Source organism: Nematolebias whitei, chromosome 20, assembly GCF_014905685.2.
Source record: "Nematolebias whitei isolate Nwh7 chromosome 20, NemWhi1, whole genome shotgun sequence".
NCBI classification, from domain to species: domain Eukaryota; kingdom Metazoa; phylum Chordata; class Actinopteri; order Cyprinodontiformes; family Rivulidae; genus Nematolebias; species Nematolebias whitei.
Genome location: NC_056517.1, coordinates 30225576 through 30243664, shown reverse-complemented (window position 1 = coordinate 30243664; position 18089 = coordinate 30225576). Strand labels below are relative to the sequence as shown.

The window sequence follows — 18089 nt, the reverse complement described above, 5'->3', positions numbered from 1 at the left end:
AAAATACTTCAATCGAGGGGCAAACTGTAACAAACCTTGAACAAAATGTGCCGCTCGCAGGACAGAGAACCTATAAATTAATAAAACACGTCTAAAACACAACTCACTATTAAAAACAGTAATTACAGCAACTCCCAATCTTAAATTAGTCCTAAGTTTGTGCATGTGTTTAAACCATACCGTGTGAAAATCACCATGTCACAAAATGCTGCTTTCTTCCACAACATATGCTTTTTGGCTTTTTACCACCCCCTTAAAAAAGGGAGCAAAACTGATCACTTCTTCAATGTGCAATAAAAAAATACCTAGTGTTGACGTTTACAACAGAAAATTATGTTCGTAAAGCTAAAGGTTGTTACAAAAGTGCAAAATGCAGTCAGGATGATCACATCAGATGACTGGTATTTGGGCCAGCCAGAAGATTTCAGGATAGATACCGAAACGAGGCCCTTTGAGAGAGTCCACAGAACATCTGGATCACCAGCTCGAGCTCGACTGATCAGAGAAACTTTCTCTTTCCAGTTTGTTTCAACATGTGCTGCCCAAACTGAAAAACAAGAGACAACAATTAAAACTAGAGAAACTGCATTACCTGCAAAAATACAGTGTGAATGCTTATTGCAGAAGAATTTGCTGAAAACATCTGAAATTAGCTAAAAAAAAAATATATATATATAAAAAATAAAAAAAAAGATGCTGAAATGGAAAAACCGAGCCTAAATTAGTAAAGCAGAAAGAACACATTTGCTGAATTAGGTTTAAATAACCAGAAATGACCATAAAAATTAAGAAATTTTGCAAAAAGTAGCTGAAAAGACAAAGAAGCTTAAACTACCAGAAGGAAGCAAAAAGAGCTGAAAAGAGGCCAAAAAATGTGGAATTAGCTGAAAAAGATTAAATTAGCATTAAAAACAGCTAAATAGTAGCTGAAATAGCAAAGCTGAAAGTAGCAGAAATACCTTGAAAGGAGCTTAACAAGCTTAAATTAGCAGAGAAGTTAATTAGAATAAAAGCAGCAGAAATTACCACGAAAAACTTGAATTTATCTGAAAACAGCTGAAACTAGCTATAAAATGCTAATAAGGTAGAACAAGCTTAAATTAGCATAAGAAAGTAGAAAGAACACATTTGCCCAATTAAGCTGAAAGAAGCCGAAATGAGCAGAAAACAGTGGAAGCTATTTGATAAAAGCAGAAATTTGAAGACCCCCCCCACCTGAATAGTAGCTAAAAAAATCAGAAAGAAGCTTAAATCACCAGGAAGTGGAAAGAGCACATTTTTGTTGAATTAGATGAAAAAAAATGTTGAATTAGCCGACAAAAGCTAAAAGTAGAATGAAAACATAGCTGAAATAGCAGAAAAGGCTGAAACTTGCAGAAAAGAAGGAGCATAATAAGCTGGAATTAGCTAAACAAGTTAGTAGAATAACAAAATTGTAGTAGTTAGCAGAAAGAATCAAACAGGAGAACAAAAAAAGCTGAAAAAACCCCCCAGCTGAAAGTAGCTGAAATGCTTCATTCACACAGCTACCAGAACATTTAAAACAATTCTCCACATTAAGACAGCTCCCCAGCCGTAAATCAGACGAGGAGAAAAGCACGTTTCTCACCAGAGGGGGTTCAGGTTGAGGTTTAACCTCTGGGACAGGAAGTCTGAAATCTTCCTGGTCTTCCTGTCCACTGCCTTGCTGATAGCGATGAGCGAACTTGCGCTTCAGGGCTTCAGCGATGAGAGCCGCAGCGTCTACCGGCTCCTGTGACTTCGCCTTGACCTCGTATTCCCCCGGACGACTGGGAAAACGGAACAAGGCGATAAAAGCATTTAACACTACAAGAGTTGATTTTTTTTTTGGTCTCTCAGCATCATAGTTACAGAAACTGATCACTAAAGTTGAAACAGACCTTTTTACAGAGCGCAGCTTCACTTTGTTGATGTCCTTTAAGATTTCAAGCATGCTGGGGATTTCTGTCGTCCTTGAGTCCAGAGCTGCCGGATCAGTCGTCTTCCTTCCTTTGCGCTCTTTTATCAAATCAATGGCTGAAAATGTCCTCTGTAATCCTGGTGGTGGTAGAGGAGGAGGAGGAGGAGGGGGTGGGGGAGGAGGAGGAAGAGTACCAGAAGGTGGAGGAGGAGCCCCTGTAGCAGCAGCTGGAGAAAAAGGGAAAGAAACGTGAAAGCTGTGTAACATCTACGGTTCTGCTGCCATCTAGTGGTGAAGTCACAGAGTTACACATGAAACCAAACTAACTGCACCTGACTGTGCAGTTTTTTCCTGAGCCAGGACAATCTGAGCTATCTGGGCTCGAAGTTTGAGCAGTTCCGTCTCCAGAGCGCTGATTTTCTGGATTGCCTCATCGTTCGCCGTTGATGCCCCCTGCGGGTCTGAAGCTCCCTGATGCAGGCTGGGTAGTGAGCTCTGACGAGTGAGGGGTTGTCTCCCAGGATGGAGCCTTTGGGCACGAAACACGAGCCCCGGTGGGATCCCTGACCTGAAAGAAGCAAGAAATACAACAATGTTAAAAAAAAAAAAAAAACACTTTCCACAGTTCCTAAACTTTCAGATCTAGAAAACTTTTCTTCTGGACCATTTTGATCTCACCGGGGTCTGCCAAGGTAATCATCATCATCATCATCCTCTTCATCTCTGTCAATCCAAGCAATATCAGCAAGTGAGGCCACCAGGCCCACTTGCTTCCTGGTGCCGATAAGGACACCAGAGTCCTCGTTGTACGGGAAAAGCTGCCAGAGACGAAAAGCTTGCATTTAAGACTTGGAAAAGATAAAACTATGCACGCAAACATGCATCACATCTTTACGTTTTATCAACTTCAAGCACGTTTTTAATAAAAATGCCAAGTCAGTCAAATGTAAATAAAACCTACGCACTTGGAAATGATTTAAACCAGTAATTTTAATGAAAAAGACAACATTCTGGATGCTCCGATCAAAAGCACAACTGAAAAACAGCTGCTTGCATGAAATGTAAGGACGTCAACACCTGCTCAAGGCTGAGAAATTACAAATGCTACAATGAGAGGGATCGTCTCACATCGGAGATTATTTGGCAGCTTGATCAGTAACAGGACCGTGCTTAAAATTATCATGCTACAAAATCATTGCAGCTTAAAAGGAATCTTTCTAAAATGACTGTCACTGAGCACAGTTTGTCAAAGAAATGTTACAATTCAATCACACCACGAATGATAAATAATAAAACAGTAAGAAAATAGATTTTCATTTTCATAACGTGCTGATTCAGTTTAATTGTGGTTAACTAAATATAAAGTTGCTTTGTGTCATCGATAATCTTCCTTCGGTAATAAATCCGTTACTTGATATTTGATCTACTCAGTTCCCAAACACTTGAAGGGTGCTGTTGAAACAGAGCGGTAAGAAAAATAAAAATCATAATGTCACGAAACATGTCAAGTATCACGTTTTCAACAAGACTTTGTATTTTTTTCCAGAGTTTTAACACTTAATATGTTGTCTTTTATTATGTTTAATTAAATACAGAGTTTAAATAACTTCCAAATAATGCATTATTATTATTATTATTATAGAGAAAGGGTTATAACAAGAGTAATTAATAAAAGAAAACAGGACAGCTTGTATAGAAGTGTAGAGGATCTGTAGATTGTTAATGAAAGGTTGAAGAAGCTCAGGGGGTCTTCATCAGATTAAGGTCGCTGGAAGTTGCTGAGCAAACTGACCTAAAGCAGAAAAACTGCATTCCTCATAGGAAGGGAGGGCAGCTGGAAACAGGAGGAAACAGAAGAGGACAGTGTTGAAGGCGGACAATTTGGAAAAGGCATTATTTTTGGGGTTTATTCGAGCACCTGAGTGAAATCTTTCAATATAAAGTCCAGTGAACATTCTGTGTTTTGTCATAATGCTGGTATGACTTCATTCACTCTGTTTATAGTTCAGATATGAAAACAGACAAGTAGAGGTCAAGCAATACTGAAGGGTGTGCCATCTACTTTAACATTATTAGATATAAACAAACGCGCTGCAGGAAGCAGGCACAGATGATGGCATACATTTAGAAGAGTTTAGATCACAACATGGAAAAAAGACATTCTTCTAAAAATGCAAAAATCTGTTTGAACACAAAATATGTTATTCATCCCTCACCTGAAAATGAACCCTGGAACATGGTTTAATGGGAAGACTAGCTGCTATTCTCCTGACAATACTTCTAGAGGAACCATAGGGTTTTGCTGAACCAAAAGCCTGCAAAATGGAAAAAATAAATAAATAAAATTACAAATACATAAAAAAATTAAACATTTACTAAATTTTAGTCACACAGAGACATCATTGTAGACTGCTACCCACCAGGTCCATCTGAATCCGTGGCTGATCTTCACTCATTTCTGTCTATGAGTTTCACACAGACTGATGAGGGTGTACAACCACGTCAACATGATCACCAAATGATACCTAAAGCAATGAAAAAAGGATAAAAATCAAGAGTGAATTAATACAAAATCATTTAAAAAACTTAATATTTGCTCTAATCTCTTGGTCTTAGGTTGTGTTGGCAAACAAGCAGGAATTCAACAAGTATGATGATTATTAGATATACTACAGGGCTATTCAACTAAATTGCTCTGGGCCACAGTTACTGAAAGCCAAGAGCTCAGGGGCCGGACATCTAGCAGTTATTGCCATCAAGTTTGTTTTACAGTTTAAAATCTAGTTTTATTTAAAAATGAACACATTGGTGGTCCGAACTGAGCTCATCCATGGGCCTGATTTGGCCCGCGGGCCACCAGATGAATAACCCACAATATAATTTCTTAATTCACCATAAAGTGAGGCACAACTTTACCAAAACAAGCAGTAAATCAAACATTCAGATCATGCCTGTGTTGTCTTGCTGCTGATGGCTTTGCTGCTTTGAAACAGAAAGTTTTCCCTTAAAATCAACAACGATTTGTATTCCAGTAAAACTTTATATGCTGATCTTACACCATAACAGACAACTTTCTGACTGCATTAACTTACAGCAGAGTTTGTTAAGAGTTGACCACTTTAAAATCGTCCAAATACAGTGATTCTGGTACTTGGAACAAGCTTCGTTCAACTTAAAACAGAACTCGACTTTCACAACTTTAGCAGGTCAGCGGGCAACGAGGCTAACCGATGCTAACTGATAGCGGCAAGTTTTTTTTTTTTTTTTTAACTTTCGACACGCTTTATAATTATCAGCCGCAGCTAACAGTGTTAACGTTATGCTTAAAGTCAAATTTCGGCTGTAGTTTGAGACATACTTACTGAACGAACGCTGGCTGATCCCTTTCTTAACTTTAACTACTGTCTCAAGCCGACAACACACAACGTAGAGCGTAGCGTGAGGAGCGCTTTGGAATGTTTTTGAGCCAATTGGACGATACGAATTATAGGCGGGGCGTTACTTCATAAATCAAAACCATTGGACATGTATTTTGATTGACATTGCAATTCACCAATTAGCGCTGACATTTCTAACAGAGCTTTTTGCCTATTCGTCAATGCAACAATCAATCAAATTACAATGCCCAATCAAATCTTAGAAAAATGTGGAGGCTCGTTATATATCTCTGCGTACACCGGTGAAGAACTGTCACATTGAATAACCGCGATCCGGTGGAACTACGGGAATGTCCTTGATACAAAGCAGCTGCACCCATTGGTGTTTGCCACAAAACCCAAAACAGTGTGCACAGATGCTAGCTAAAGAAGCGCTGGGAATAATAGGGTTACGGGCCTAGTGTTGGAAAAAATTGTTTAATTACGCCGGTTTAAGGTTGTATTTGAACATAACAGTTTGTTCCTGCGCCCTTTTATACCCGCTGCGACTGAAGTGATCTGGATTTGTCTAGGAGTTTTCACGAAATCTGACTCAAAGGTATTTTTTGAAGTAAAGCTAGCACTTTTTTTTTAGCTTAGCTAGCTAGCTACGGAATCGGCTGTGTACTTCAGGGCGTGATTTGAGGTTAGGTTGAGGGTCGTAGAAAGGGTCTTTTGGCTCAAATGAGTATTTACATTTTTCATCGATTAGAAAAGCTGTAGCATAGATATGTCAACTGTATATTTTTTATAATGTGCTTGCTATACAAGCTTTATGTGGTCATTCGACAGCTGTATAGTATGTGCCTATAATCTTTAGCTAGTCGGATGGTGTAGTACCACGTTTACTGAGTGATGACGAGACTAACAATGATGTTGTAAGGCAACGAATGTAATGAAATGAACAAATAAATAAGTGTTATTTGGTAATGACGCCAAATAATTTGTAGTAACATTCAGTTTCTATGCTCAGTATGCTCCAATCGCTTAAAAATGTTATAAACACATTTTAGTCATTTTATGAAGAAGGCTGAATCGTTTCAGTTAATGTGTTTGTGATTTATGATGATAAAAGATTAAACATTTTCTACAGTAGATTATTATACTGTTGCATTTTCTATATTTGGGCTTTTTTTATTATTATGCAGGACCAGTACAGGTGCTGTGACTTCCCCTTTTACATTCCTGTTCATAATTTCTAAAAATAAACAAGTAAATAAAGCAAAATAGCTACTGATTTAAAATGACAAAGTGAAATCATCATCTTGCATATGTTTATGTGAATTGTTTACGGATATGTTACCAATCCACACAACAACAAGATGTAAAAGCTAAAAACAACAACAATAAAAACATCACCAAGTGCTTTAAAAGTATTTAAATTTGACTTTAAGGAGAGTGTAAGAACTCTGACTGTGGTCAAATAATTTAAACACAGCAGGATACAGTTTTTGATAATAACATAATAATTGTCTGTAGCAGTACATTTCATAAAGCAAGCTCCCTAATTTGATCCCATTTCTGATCTTTCAGCAAAGAGAATACGCTGGTTTGATGACACTGGAGGCACCATGAGTGCGGAGCTGGATGCACTCACTGTGGTGAACCAGCTGCGAGACCTCGCTGCAGACCCCTTGAACCGAAGAGCCATAGTCGAAGACCAGGGTTGTCTGCCGGGTCTCATCCTTTTTTTCGACCATCCCAACCCACAGGTCGTCTACTCTGCACTATTGGTAAACGTTCATTTATTTTCAGTACTGTATTTTTCGGCCTATAAGTTGCAGTTTTTTTGCATAATTTGCATGCCCTGCGACTTATAGGCCAAAGCGACATGTACCCCGCCCCTCGCACAGTGATTGCTGGACATGGGCACCAGCGACCCCCGTGACCCAAAATGGAATAAGCGGGTAAAGAAAATGGATGGATGGATGGATGGATTTATAAACCAATTTTTGGCTGAGATATGACCGTTTTCATTTATTCTGACAGGAATGTTTTTGTTTTTTAAGCAATATCACTTTCAGCCACTAGATGGCAGCAGAGTAGTAGTGGTAGCTGTATGGCATGCCGTTGTATCATGTAATAGGTAAACGTGGCTATAATGACAAATTCAAAAAAGTTCAAGACAAAAACAACTGGACTTTATTTACTATACTTTATACTTTGTTGTTTTTTTCTTGAACTTTTTTGAATTTACCATGTCCTGGATGACTGAGAATCTTCACCAGCTATTAATGACACAATCGGCCTGCCCTAGTCCCCCCCCACCTTCGTTCTGCTCACTGCTTGTAACCGTCAAAACCGCTGCACCACCCCAGCGAAATGCAGCTAATTTGACCATTAAAGTGCATTTATTAAGCAAAAGTTCAACTGAGACACACCTTTGCTATAATTTCGATTAAACAAATAATTGTTTTAGGTGCTTTTCTTGTTCAATTTCGAAGAAATGGACAGCGTTCCTCCTTATTTTTTTCCCTCCCTCTGCGCGCTCCCGAAGCGCCGAGGCAGCGAATACGTTTGAAATACAGACTGTTAAAGTCCCTTTATTAAGCAAACGTTAAACTGAGACACATCTTTACTATAATTTTCGAGCAAACAAATAATTGTTTTGGGTGCTTTTCTTGTTCAGTTTCGAAGAAACGAGCAGCGTTCGTCCTTCCTTTTCTACCCCCCTCTGCACGCTCCTGGAGCACATAGGCAGCGAATACAGCTGATTTGACCGTTAAAGTCTTTTTATTAAGCAAACGTTAGACTGAAGCACACAATTACTATAATTTCAAACAAACAAATAATTGTTTTTTAAGTGTTGATCTTGTTAAAGTCCTCCCGTGCACGCTGCCGCGGCTTCCATTTGGCAGCCCATGGATTTTTGGCACAACACCGGCCCACATTTTCGGGTTGTCAGCGGTGACGCATAATAGATGTGACATATACAAGAAGCGACATATTTATGGATTTGTTTAGACATATTTGGAGTGATGCGACTTATAGGGTGGAGTGACGTGTACGGCGGAAAATACGGTATATTGCACCAAGTTTACACAGTGCATACAGGAAACTGTATAGTTTCTGCATGATTATGCAAAGCTTGTTAGACCGACCTTTACTCAGCAGTTTTTATGACTTTGCTGTTTTTTTTCATAAATATGTGCTATATAAAAGCAAATCATTTACTATATTTTAAATACTGTGTGCAACTGGCGAGCTGCTGGCTACCCAACCCTGGCCCCAAAAACTACACAAATGTATTATTTTACCCTGAATTAGAACAAAGTTTCACAATCACGTTGTGTTCAAAAACACTTAAAACAAGAACTTTAAAGTCATTATCGAAACAGGACACAGTTTTTATTTTTTTTCCTGGTTAAAGAATCATCGTTCTGTGGTATCTGTCTTTTGTGTACAATCTAATGTACATTTAAAATAAAGGTTTGTACTTGGGTATAAAAAAAATGGCCAAAAAGAAAAAAAAGTAACGGAAATTAGAGTCTGGAAAAGTCTGGAGTTTTAAAACGGGAAAAGTGTAGGAACCCTGGTTGAAATGTTTCACTTGCAATGAATTTTTCTGCACTGATGACGTCTGCTGTTGGTTGTGATGCAAATACAATATGGGGTTTTGGTATTTCCTCCACAACTATCCTTTTAGTCCGTGCACAACTTGTTACCATGAGTCTGCACATCTAAAGGGCTTTATGTAAGAAGCACAAAGTGTATTCTGCAGTTATTATGTCATTTGTTTGCTGGTGCACATGAGCGAGCATTCTTAAAAGGACTTTCTGCGTCAAAGTTGCACATCTTTTGTGAGTTTTCAGTGTGAGGCAGATAACTGTTGCCCTTTCCCTCGCAGGCCGTGCGCTACCTGGCAGAATGTCGAGCCAACAGGGAGAAGCTGAAGGGCGAGCTGGGCATGATGCTGAGTTTGCAGAATGTCATGCAGAAGTAAGTCTCTGCTGAAACATGTGCTTATATTGCATTTTCTTTTTTATCAAACCATAACCTGGCGTTTTGTTGATTTCTCTTTTTGTTTTTTGTTTTTTGTATCTGACTGTAACGTTTCCTGACAGGTTGATGTCCTTTTTTATTTGTTTGTCAGGTTGAATGAGATTAAAGCTGAACAAATAAAGGGTGGCAGTAACTTGAAATGATGTTTGTGCATGCTATAGACATTAATGTTTTTATTTTAACTAATGCTGACATATATTAACACACATTTAATTAATTTTACAAGCATTGCACACAATCTATTTTGTTTTATTGTATATTTTTTTTATTAAATGTGATCACCAGTTTTACATTATGCTGAGGTCTTTTCTAGATTCTCTACTTCAGCGTTAGTACTGGCTTTAAATTAAGAGAAGGCCTGAAGAAGAGTAGCGAAGGTCAGACAAATTAACTTTATTTATTATTTGGTTTGCTACAAGACTAACGACCTTCCACAGAGGGATGAGGGGACGTGTTGTGCATCTCCAAGGACAGCTGTACCAGACAGCCATTGTCTGTGTGGTTATTGCAAATGGACTGATGACTGGGTGACTGATAAAACTGTATAACCAGCAGAGCTTTCACAGTGTTTCTCATAAAATGTAATTTCTTGTATTGTTGTTGCTGCTGACCTCCTGTTTTTTCCTCCAGAGAAGAGTCTACCTTCTGAAATGTTGTGGCTTATTTTGCAGAAAGGGCTGTAATCAGACCAAAGTATATAATAAAATAAATACACTTTAGTGTAAACAAACATTAAAGCTTAACAGTTGCATATGAGACTTTGAAAATGGCAGATTGTTCTTATACATTTATTAAAGCTAGTGATGCGCAATATTATCGGCATGGTATCGATATCGGCTGATATTTGCGATAAAGTTAAATATCGGATATCGTCCATTCCATCAAAATAACTCCCCAATATAAAAGATGCAGGTTTTCGTATATATATATATATATAGATATATATCTATATATCTATATATATATATATCTATATGTAGTATGAACAGATACTGAGATATATTCATACATTAAACGGGTTCTTCATTTTTCTGACTGTGTAAACATCGTGCGTTGAATTTAACAGAAATGTAACGAGAGACGTTATTTATCTTTGACCCATCAAAATGAATGCGGTCATTTATTTACAGAATCAAAGATTAACATCAAACATTTACATTAATTTGGCAGAATATGAAAATAACACAATCAATCGGCTTTACAATCAGGAAAACCATACGGCCATGATTTTCCGTTGCTTCACCACAGACATTAATGAAAACATCTGGATTAATTTTCTAGCAGAAAGGAGAGTTTAAAGATGGAAAATGGAGATTTATCTTACAGAGAGATGTGTGAGGGAATTTATCTGTAGTACCAGAACAACACGCTCTTTGGAAAATCAGCTTGGCCAACAGTACGCTTGGTCGAAATAGAACTTTTACCTTGCAGATGATAGAATCAGCGTCGGTGTAGAGTTCTCCTTTTGACTCTTTTCAGCGTCTCCGTGAGGACAGCTAAGAACCCTTAGGAGTCGTGTGAGGTTATCCAAACAGAAGTTATAATTCCCAACATCGTCTCTGGATCAGCTTGATTCTAATAGAAGCATCCTGAATGCCTGCGTTTGCATCCAAGAACTCTGAACTCTACCCGTCTCGTCTCGTCTCCACTCAACTTAACTTTTTAGAACTGGGAAGTTGCCACATTTAAATGGGTTCGACTTCCGGTTCACTTGAGAGCCCTATGATTGGTGGATGGACCAGAACAGAGGTGTGGTCTGTGATGCAAGGTGCCATGGAAAGTCAAGGACAGAGATTAAGATTGTTTAAAACAGACAGAAAGATTGTTGGAGAAAACCAGTCTTAGTGGCGTCTCTACTCAGTATCTTGCTGTAAAAGTTAAACATGACATTTCTTTTCAGTAAACTTTTTAGTTGACCGAACCTCGAACTTTGACACACACTTACAAACTTGCTCATTGAAGACAGAAAATCAAGAAATGCATATTAACCTGATTTCTTCTTTGAATGAGGATAAAGAATCATTATTTACTGTTTCACAATTAATAAAATGAGTAGTTCTCTTCAACCTGTAAATATTGTTTGAACTAACACAATTTGATTATCAAAACATTTGTAAAATAGTAATGATCATAGAGAATTGTCATTTCTACTTGATTAATTCAAGAAAGAAAGTCTCAGGATGGGTCGAACCGTACCTCTGGATGCAGATCAATGAAATGACAGTTTCTGTCCCACAAGGTTCCCAAGGTCAAGGGTTTTGACCTTAGGCTTAGTTTTGACATTGGTTCACTACATATATATATATATATATATATAGCCCCCTTTTTGGCATCTGCATTTGATAGCAGGCCAAATTGACAAAGACCATGCAGAATAATGTTATATTTTAATTCTGCAGCAGAGAAAGCTGTGTAGTCTCTGTAAATAGGTCTAGGGGGGAAAATATCGGTATTGGTATCGGTTATTGGCCAAATAAGTTTTAACATATCTAGGCCTGTCACGATAACAAATTTTGCTGTGCGATTAATTGTCTCAGAGATTATTGCGATAAACAATAATGTTGTTTGAAATTTGACACTAATTAGTAATTAGTGTCAAATTTAAGAAGAAATGTTGATTTGTTTTGCATGTAGTACCTTTTTTGACCACTGGATGACAGTATAAGACTGTTTGAACTGAAGGATGGATAGTGAGGGAGTGAGCAGCGTGTTTCCTTAAGAAAAATGGGAGGGAGGCCCCTTGACGTGACATGGGCTGTTTCTCTTCGGTTCTCAAAATGGCGGACGCTCGGTGTGGTTTGAGCTCTTTAGCATTTTTCACACAAAGCTTTTAATAAAAAATCAGTAAACAAGTTCTCAGCTTCTTTTTGCAGAGAACTTTTTACACGAAGGCACGAGTTTCAACTGTGAATTTTGGAGCTTCAACAAGACATCGAGGTATTTTTTCCCCGAGGTTGGCCTGTTAGCTTAGCTCGTAGCTTAGCTTTTCAGCTTAGCTGCTTTCAACGATCCAAAAACATGATTTTTGGACGGTTAAAACGAATTTTAAAGAGAAAGGGAGGTGTCAGTGAAGAGCACCGGAGTTGAGCTTTTAATCATCCAGTGTCTTCAGAAAGAGAGAGACACAAAGAAACGATAAAGCCGATAAATGAAAATGAGGTAGATAATTTTCATTTATCGTGCGATTAATTGATTTATTGTTTATCGCAACAGGTCTAAACATATCGGCGTATCGGATATCGGCCGAAAATACAATATCGTGCATCCCTAATTAAAGCCACTTCTAAGATTACAAAATAGGAAATTAAATTATTTTCATCTCTACATCTCCTTCTTTAAAGACAAATTTATATTGATTTGTTTGCTTTTACATTCACATTTTACCAGAATTTTCAAAGCCTAACCAATAATCATTTACACCCGTTCAGGATTTTGTTGTCCTTAATTAAATTCATTCAGCTGCAGCATAATTACAGATGCACACAATGAATGACACCGTGCTCCTGTAATGAAGACATTTAGCACATTTTTTTTGTTAGGAAGGATATTAGTTTTAGTCTTTTATTCTGTTTTTTGTTTTTTTTCATCCTACAGGAGCACATCGCCTGGGGAGACCAAGCTGCTGGCCTCTGAGATCTACGAGATTTTGCAGTCAGCTGGTAAAGAAGAAGCGGAACAGGCCGAGGCGGCGGCCGCCTCCTGCCAGCGTAAAGCCCATTTCTTCCTGGGATCCAACAACAAGAGGGCTAAAACCGTAGTGCTGCACATTGACGGGCTGGACGACTCTGTAAGTGTTCATAAGGTGCATTCGGGACGTTGCACAACATATTGGCACAAATCTGTCTTGCTCAGACACACACTGTCTGTTGATGTGCAGAATCTCTCTTTAGATCAACGTGTTTGCTGCTGCCATAATCGCAGTGCTGCCAGAGCATCTTAGGGTTGTCTGTCTGGTATCTGAGAGGAAGGCAGAGGGTTCAGGTTGTAAATGTCAGCCATTGAACAGCAGGATGCAGAGATTGAACCTGAATGTTGCTCTGCAGGAAGCCTGCACCTAGCCAGATTATATTACAGCAGACAGCCAGCCTGTGGTGGGCTGCAGAGACACACAATCCAGCAGCTGGAAAATATAGAAACATAAACCGGATTTTTCTGAAGTTGCAGTTAAATGTTTTATATTTCACGTACCCTTTTAAAAGTATACAAAATGATACCGCTTGCTCGTGTCCTTCACCTGCTTCCTTCACGTTGTCAGACTCGGAGGAGCCTGTGTGAGGAGGCCTTGTTAAAGATCCGAGGCGTGATCAGTTTCACCTTCCAGATGGCCGTTAAGCGATGCGTTGTCAGGATCCGCTCCGACCTTAAAGCTGAGGTAATTGCTTGATTGTGGAAAACAACTTTTGCCCACTTTCACTTTATAATACAAAAAAATCAGAGCTTGCGGATAAATGAAATACTTACAGATTAATTAGTAAAATCTAAACCAATCTCTTCTAACAGGCATTGGGAACAGCAATTAACTCCACAAAAGTAATGACAGCTCAGCAGGTGGTGAAAACAGAGGATGGAGGCGAGGTAAGGACATTTGAACTTGCAGTGTTGACTTCAAAGTTCTGTAAAAAAACTTAATTTTCCATTAGAGAAAGTCAGATCGAGGTCGGGGAGGACAGCTCCTCTGCCTGTGGGTGAAACTTATCACTGACACAGTTAACTAGTCTCATCTATGCCTCAGACTTTTTACTTCGTCACTAGTTGCAGTACATTAAGTGACCAGTAGGGGTCAGAACAGGCTCAGTCATGTGGTGTAAGTTTAGTTGACAATATTTGGCTTTAAAGTTTAATTTAAAGAACAAATAAGTTTTTGACAAATTGCATATGTTTTTGTTCAGTAAAGTTTATTTATTCTCTGCTGTGTCTTTCCACCTCTTTTTATCCAGCTGATTGTACCATTCCAGGAGGACGCCGCGGTCCTGGTAGAGGAGAACACAGACATCCCAGACTACCTGCCCGAGGACGAGAGTCCATCCAACGAGCAGGACAAGGCGGTCACACGTGTAGGATCCATCACGGATGGCGTGGGCTGGCTCAGCACGGCTGCTAACTTCCTGTCGCGCTCTTTCTACTGGTGACAGCTTCCTGTGTTTTTCCGCTCCCTCGAGCGAACCATCCAGCTGCAGCCTTAGTGTATCTCAGCGTAGTCCAGGACTAAAGCCTGCATCACTAGTTTAGAATCCCCTCTCCGAAGCGCACAGAGCACGACCACGCGTGTGCAACTTGTGCAGGACTGCCCAGTGGAACATGCAAATACTGAGCTACAACTCTCACTACTGGCTATATGTGCACAGCTATAGACTAACTGCATATGTGTGTAAAAGCATAGCCAAAGGACTGTTTGTCAAACAGAAGCAAACAGCTTTCTGAAAATGAGTTGACTGAGATGATGTTTGCTTAGTACATTTAGCTGTTCTGAAGCATAGACAACTGGGAGCTTCATACTTTTTGTGCATGATTTTCGTTTTCTTGCATTTCTTCTCAATAATTGTCCTTTTACAACTTGATCTTTTAATTCCTGTTACTTTTGCAGTCATCGAGTTTTTTTGTGCCAATCATGCGTCCGTGATAATTTTTTGTGCCTTTCTTTTTTTTTTTTGTTGACTTTATTCGAATTATTTATTCATTGTCCGTTCAAGAGATTTGAAAGCTTCGAGCATGTTTCATCTTTTTCCTTTCAGGTTGTTAGCTCGCTGAGAAGAGGTCAATTTAATCGAAATACGAGGCCGCAGCTCACTCGGCCGTGAGTCCTGATCTGGAAGCGCAGCTCATAACGTCCTTAGTGTTTGTCAAAAAATCTGGGCTTTTATGATTATAATAATGGAGAGAAGAAAATCAGATGTTATATTCATGGTTAGCTCTTTGTGTTAACTGCATGGAGTTTAGTATACCTCTTTTAACGTCCATCTAACATCAGCGTTCAAACTACAGATGTGCACGGTGAAGTGCTGTTAGCTCGTCAGATGTTTCCCAGGCGCCTGAGATTAATTTGTAAATTTAACAGTATTGCTTTGATCCAAACATCAGGTTAGCCAGCTGTGACTTTAAAGCACAGATCAAGCTGGTGCACACTCACACACATGCACTTGTATGGATAGTAAAAGAGGTGTGTGTTTTGTAAATGGTGCCTCAGATCCTAAAATCGTCCTGGCATGAAGGAATTTCGCTTCCGTTTTAATTTTGGGTTCAAATTACGACGGGGTTCTTGGATTAATTATTCTTTTATTCGTTGAGACGTGGTTGAACTCAAACTGAGGATTTGCATAGAATAGTCTAAATGAAGGCGGCTGCCCTGAAAAAAGCAATAATCGATGCATTTAATGCATTCATCATAGGTCAACATGTACAAATCCTGTTTTTAAGCGAAAAAGGTATTTGCTAAAATGGATGCAGTATTACCCTCTTCATTTGCCCTCTTTGCAGTTAGTCTCTGTGTTGCAGGTTGTTTCTTTTCACTATTTGCTCTTTTCAGCTCATATTGTAAAGAAATACTTGACGATTGTTAAGTACACATTTATAATTATGCGTTGATCACAACTAATGGGAGAGAATCGCAAAGGCCTCAAAAATGTAACTTCTTGTGTTCAGCTGTCAGCGGGTGTAATATAATATGTGCAGATCCTAAAACTGTAGATTTCCACACATTGTTAATGCAAATAATGATAAACTTAAAAAAAAAATTTACATTGGCATTGTATATTTTGGGTTTTTAGTGATTCTATGTGAATTTTTCTTTTATCTTCATGATGCTTTTAGTATGAGGGGGGTCAAACATGGCGTCAGCAGAGCCGAAATTCATCTTTCTTTGGTGGTTAAATCGAGAGGCGCCTCAGGGCAATCCTGTGGCCTGCCCACCACCTCACCCCCCCCCCCCCCCAGTCGTGCTGGTTGGATGGTGAAGGAAGCAGCCAACCCCAGCTGGAAGCCCTCGAGCCACTGATGCTGCTGATGCAGCTGCTGAGCCTCGTTTATTTGATCTGAGAAGGCCTTCACTTCTGCCTCGTTCAGACGAGTTTTGACAAAAATCGGTTTGTTGCTGACAAACCTCTGGACGCTCCTGAGATTATTGTCTCAAAACTCTTGGTTAAATTGGAAAATCCATCAAGAATGTGAACCGTGCGGATAATTTCTTTATTTTAGTTTATTTAATAGTCTTACTCTAAAGTCCATTTAGTTTGGTGTTAATCATGACAGTGAGCTTCATATCATCCCTAAAGGAAACTTTGGCATTTTGAAATGAACCACGTCACACTGTCTTGTTCAGCTTGTTTTTCCATGAAACTATTTACTGTAGGTGTGTGGATGCCCAATTTCCCAGTGTAACAAAAAACTTGTTAAAGTAGCGTTCTATAGAAAAGTTATGACAATTTAATCTCACCTGTTGTAGGACGCTTTCTGAACTGGAGCCATTCCAGTGGGGGTAATCCAAATTCAAATTTGTTCCTTTGAATCGAAGGCGTTCAAAAAGCTATCTACAACAGGTAAGATACTGACTGTTCAAACCTCACAGAAATCCACTTCAGAGATCTAAACTAGCCCTTTAAGGAAGTTTCTAACACATCCCAGAGGGACAGAAAGTCTGACTAAAACTACAACGTTAAGCTCTAATCTATAATCTGACCACATCTAATAAAACTTGTTTATCATTAGTTGATCACTTACAGAAAAATCATAATTACCAGCTCACTTATTAACCTGTTCACCTCATTCAGACCTGACTGGACTGATGCAGCCATAAGGTTGATTTTAGTGATTAATATAATGCACATCTTTCTCACTTTCAGATGATTTTCTCCAAAGGTTGATGGTTTAATTAGTTAATTTTTGCCTCTACCCTCTAAAGACCAAAAAGCAGCACTCTGATCATTTTCAAATAAAAGCTTGATATAACGTCGCTCTCCTTCGGTTCTTGGAGAAGCGATGATGCAACCCTCGCCTCCCTCATCTGATAAAACCCAATCAAGCGCTCGTCTCCCCTATCAGCCCAATGGCACACAGTGCACGTGCATGGATGTGTGCTCAGTATCACCCTCCCACCTGTGCATATTTGCATGTTTAATCTGGGTGCAGAGAACAGGGCCTGATGGGGAGATAGGTGAGTCTCATGAGGGCCCCCAGGCACTTGAGGATTTTTATTGGAGGTTCAGCTCCCAGTCAATGGGATCAGCTGTAAATCCTGCTCAGAGCGTGGCAGGAAATGATGTGACTCCTGCAATTTATGTCAAATAACTTTTGAGGGTGTGTGAGTGTAGCGATCAGCGCTGCCGGGGTGGCGATAACTCTTCGACAAGGAGGGGGCCCCTGTGAAGATTTAATTGAGACATTTTTCTTTATCTTCAGCAAAGCGCCAGAGCCGTGTTGTTGTGTAACGAGATGTAATGTCTCTCTTTATACAGGGGTCAACATCCAGGATGAGGGAAGGTCACGGACTGACTGTTTGAGCATCCAATTTGCTCCTATAATACCTGCTCTACAGGGAGCTGGGTGAGGAGTATTAACTTACACCACATAAAAAGCTGCAGGCTCTGTGAGGATGTCATGTCTGTGGCTCCACGGAAAGTCTTTTTAAGAGTGTGAGGCAACAAGAATGAGGGCAAGTTAGAGGAGCTTAAACCCATTTATTATAAGAGATGTGATGCTCAAAAGCTTCACCGCTTTACGTTAACAAAAAGAACAGTTTAAATTAGTGACGCACCGAG

The 18089-nt window shown here is 39.3% G+C and overlaps 2 protein-coding genes across 2 annotated transcripts; one reads left to right on the top strand and one right to left on the bottom strand.

The window, feature by feature from the left end:
* Window positions 1-499: 499 nt before the first annotated feature.
* mtfr1 (mitochondrial fission regulator 1) lies at window positions 500-5305 on the bottom strand. Its single transcript, XM_037693859.1, has 8 exons — window positions 5284-5305; window positions 4342-4446; window positions 4138-4236; window positions 2600-2739; window positions 2254-2489; window positions 1902-2148; window positions 1610-1790; window positions 500-547 (listed from the first exon to the last, which is right to left on the bottom strand). Exons 2-8 carry the CDS (start codon window positions 4375-4377, stop codon window positions 500-502), a joined length of 987 nt encoding a protein of 328 aa, XP_037549787.1. The 5' UTR covers window positions 4378-4446; window positions 5284-5305.
* A 311-nt stretch (window positions 5306-5616) lies between these two features.
* Window positions 5617-14585, top strand: armc1 (armadillo repeat containing 1). Its single transcript, XM_037693764.1, has 7 exons — window positions 5617-5896; window positions 6871-7070; window positions 9185-9276; window positions 12934-13126; window positions 13595-13711; window positions 13840-13914; window positions 14277-14585. The coding sequence occupies exons 2-7, from the start codon at window positions 6909-6911 to the stop codon at window positions 14466-14468; spliced, it is 831 nt and encodes a 276-aa protein (XP_037549692.1). The 5' UTR covers window positions 5617-5896; window positions 6871-6908; the 3' UTR covers window positions 14469-14585.
* Window positions 14586-18089: the final 3504 nt, after the last annotated feature.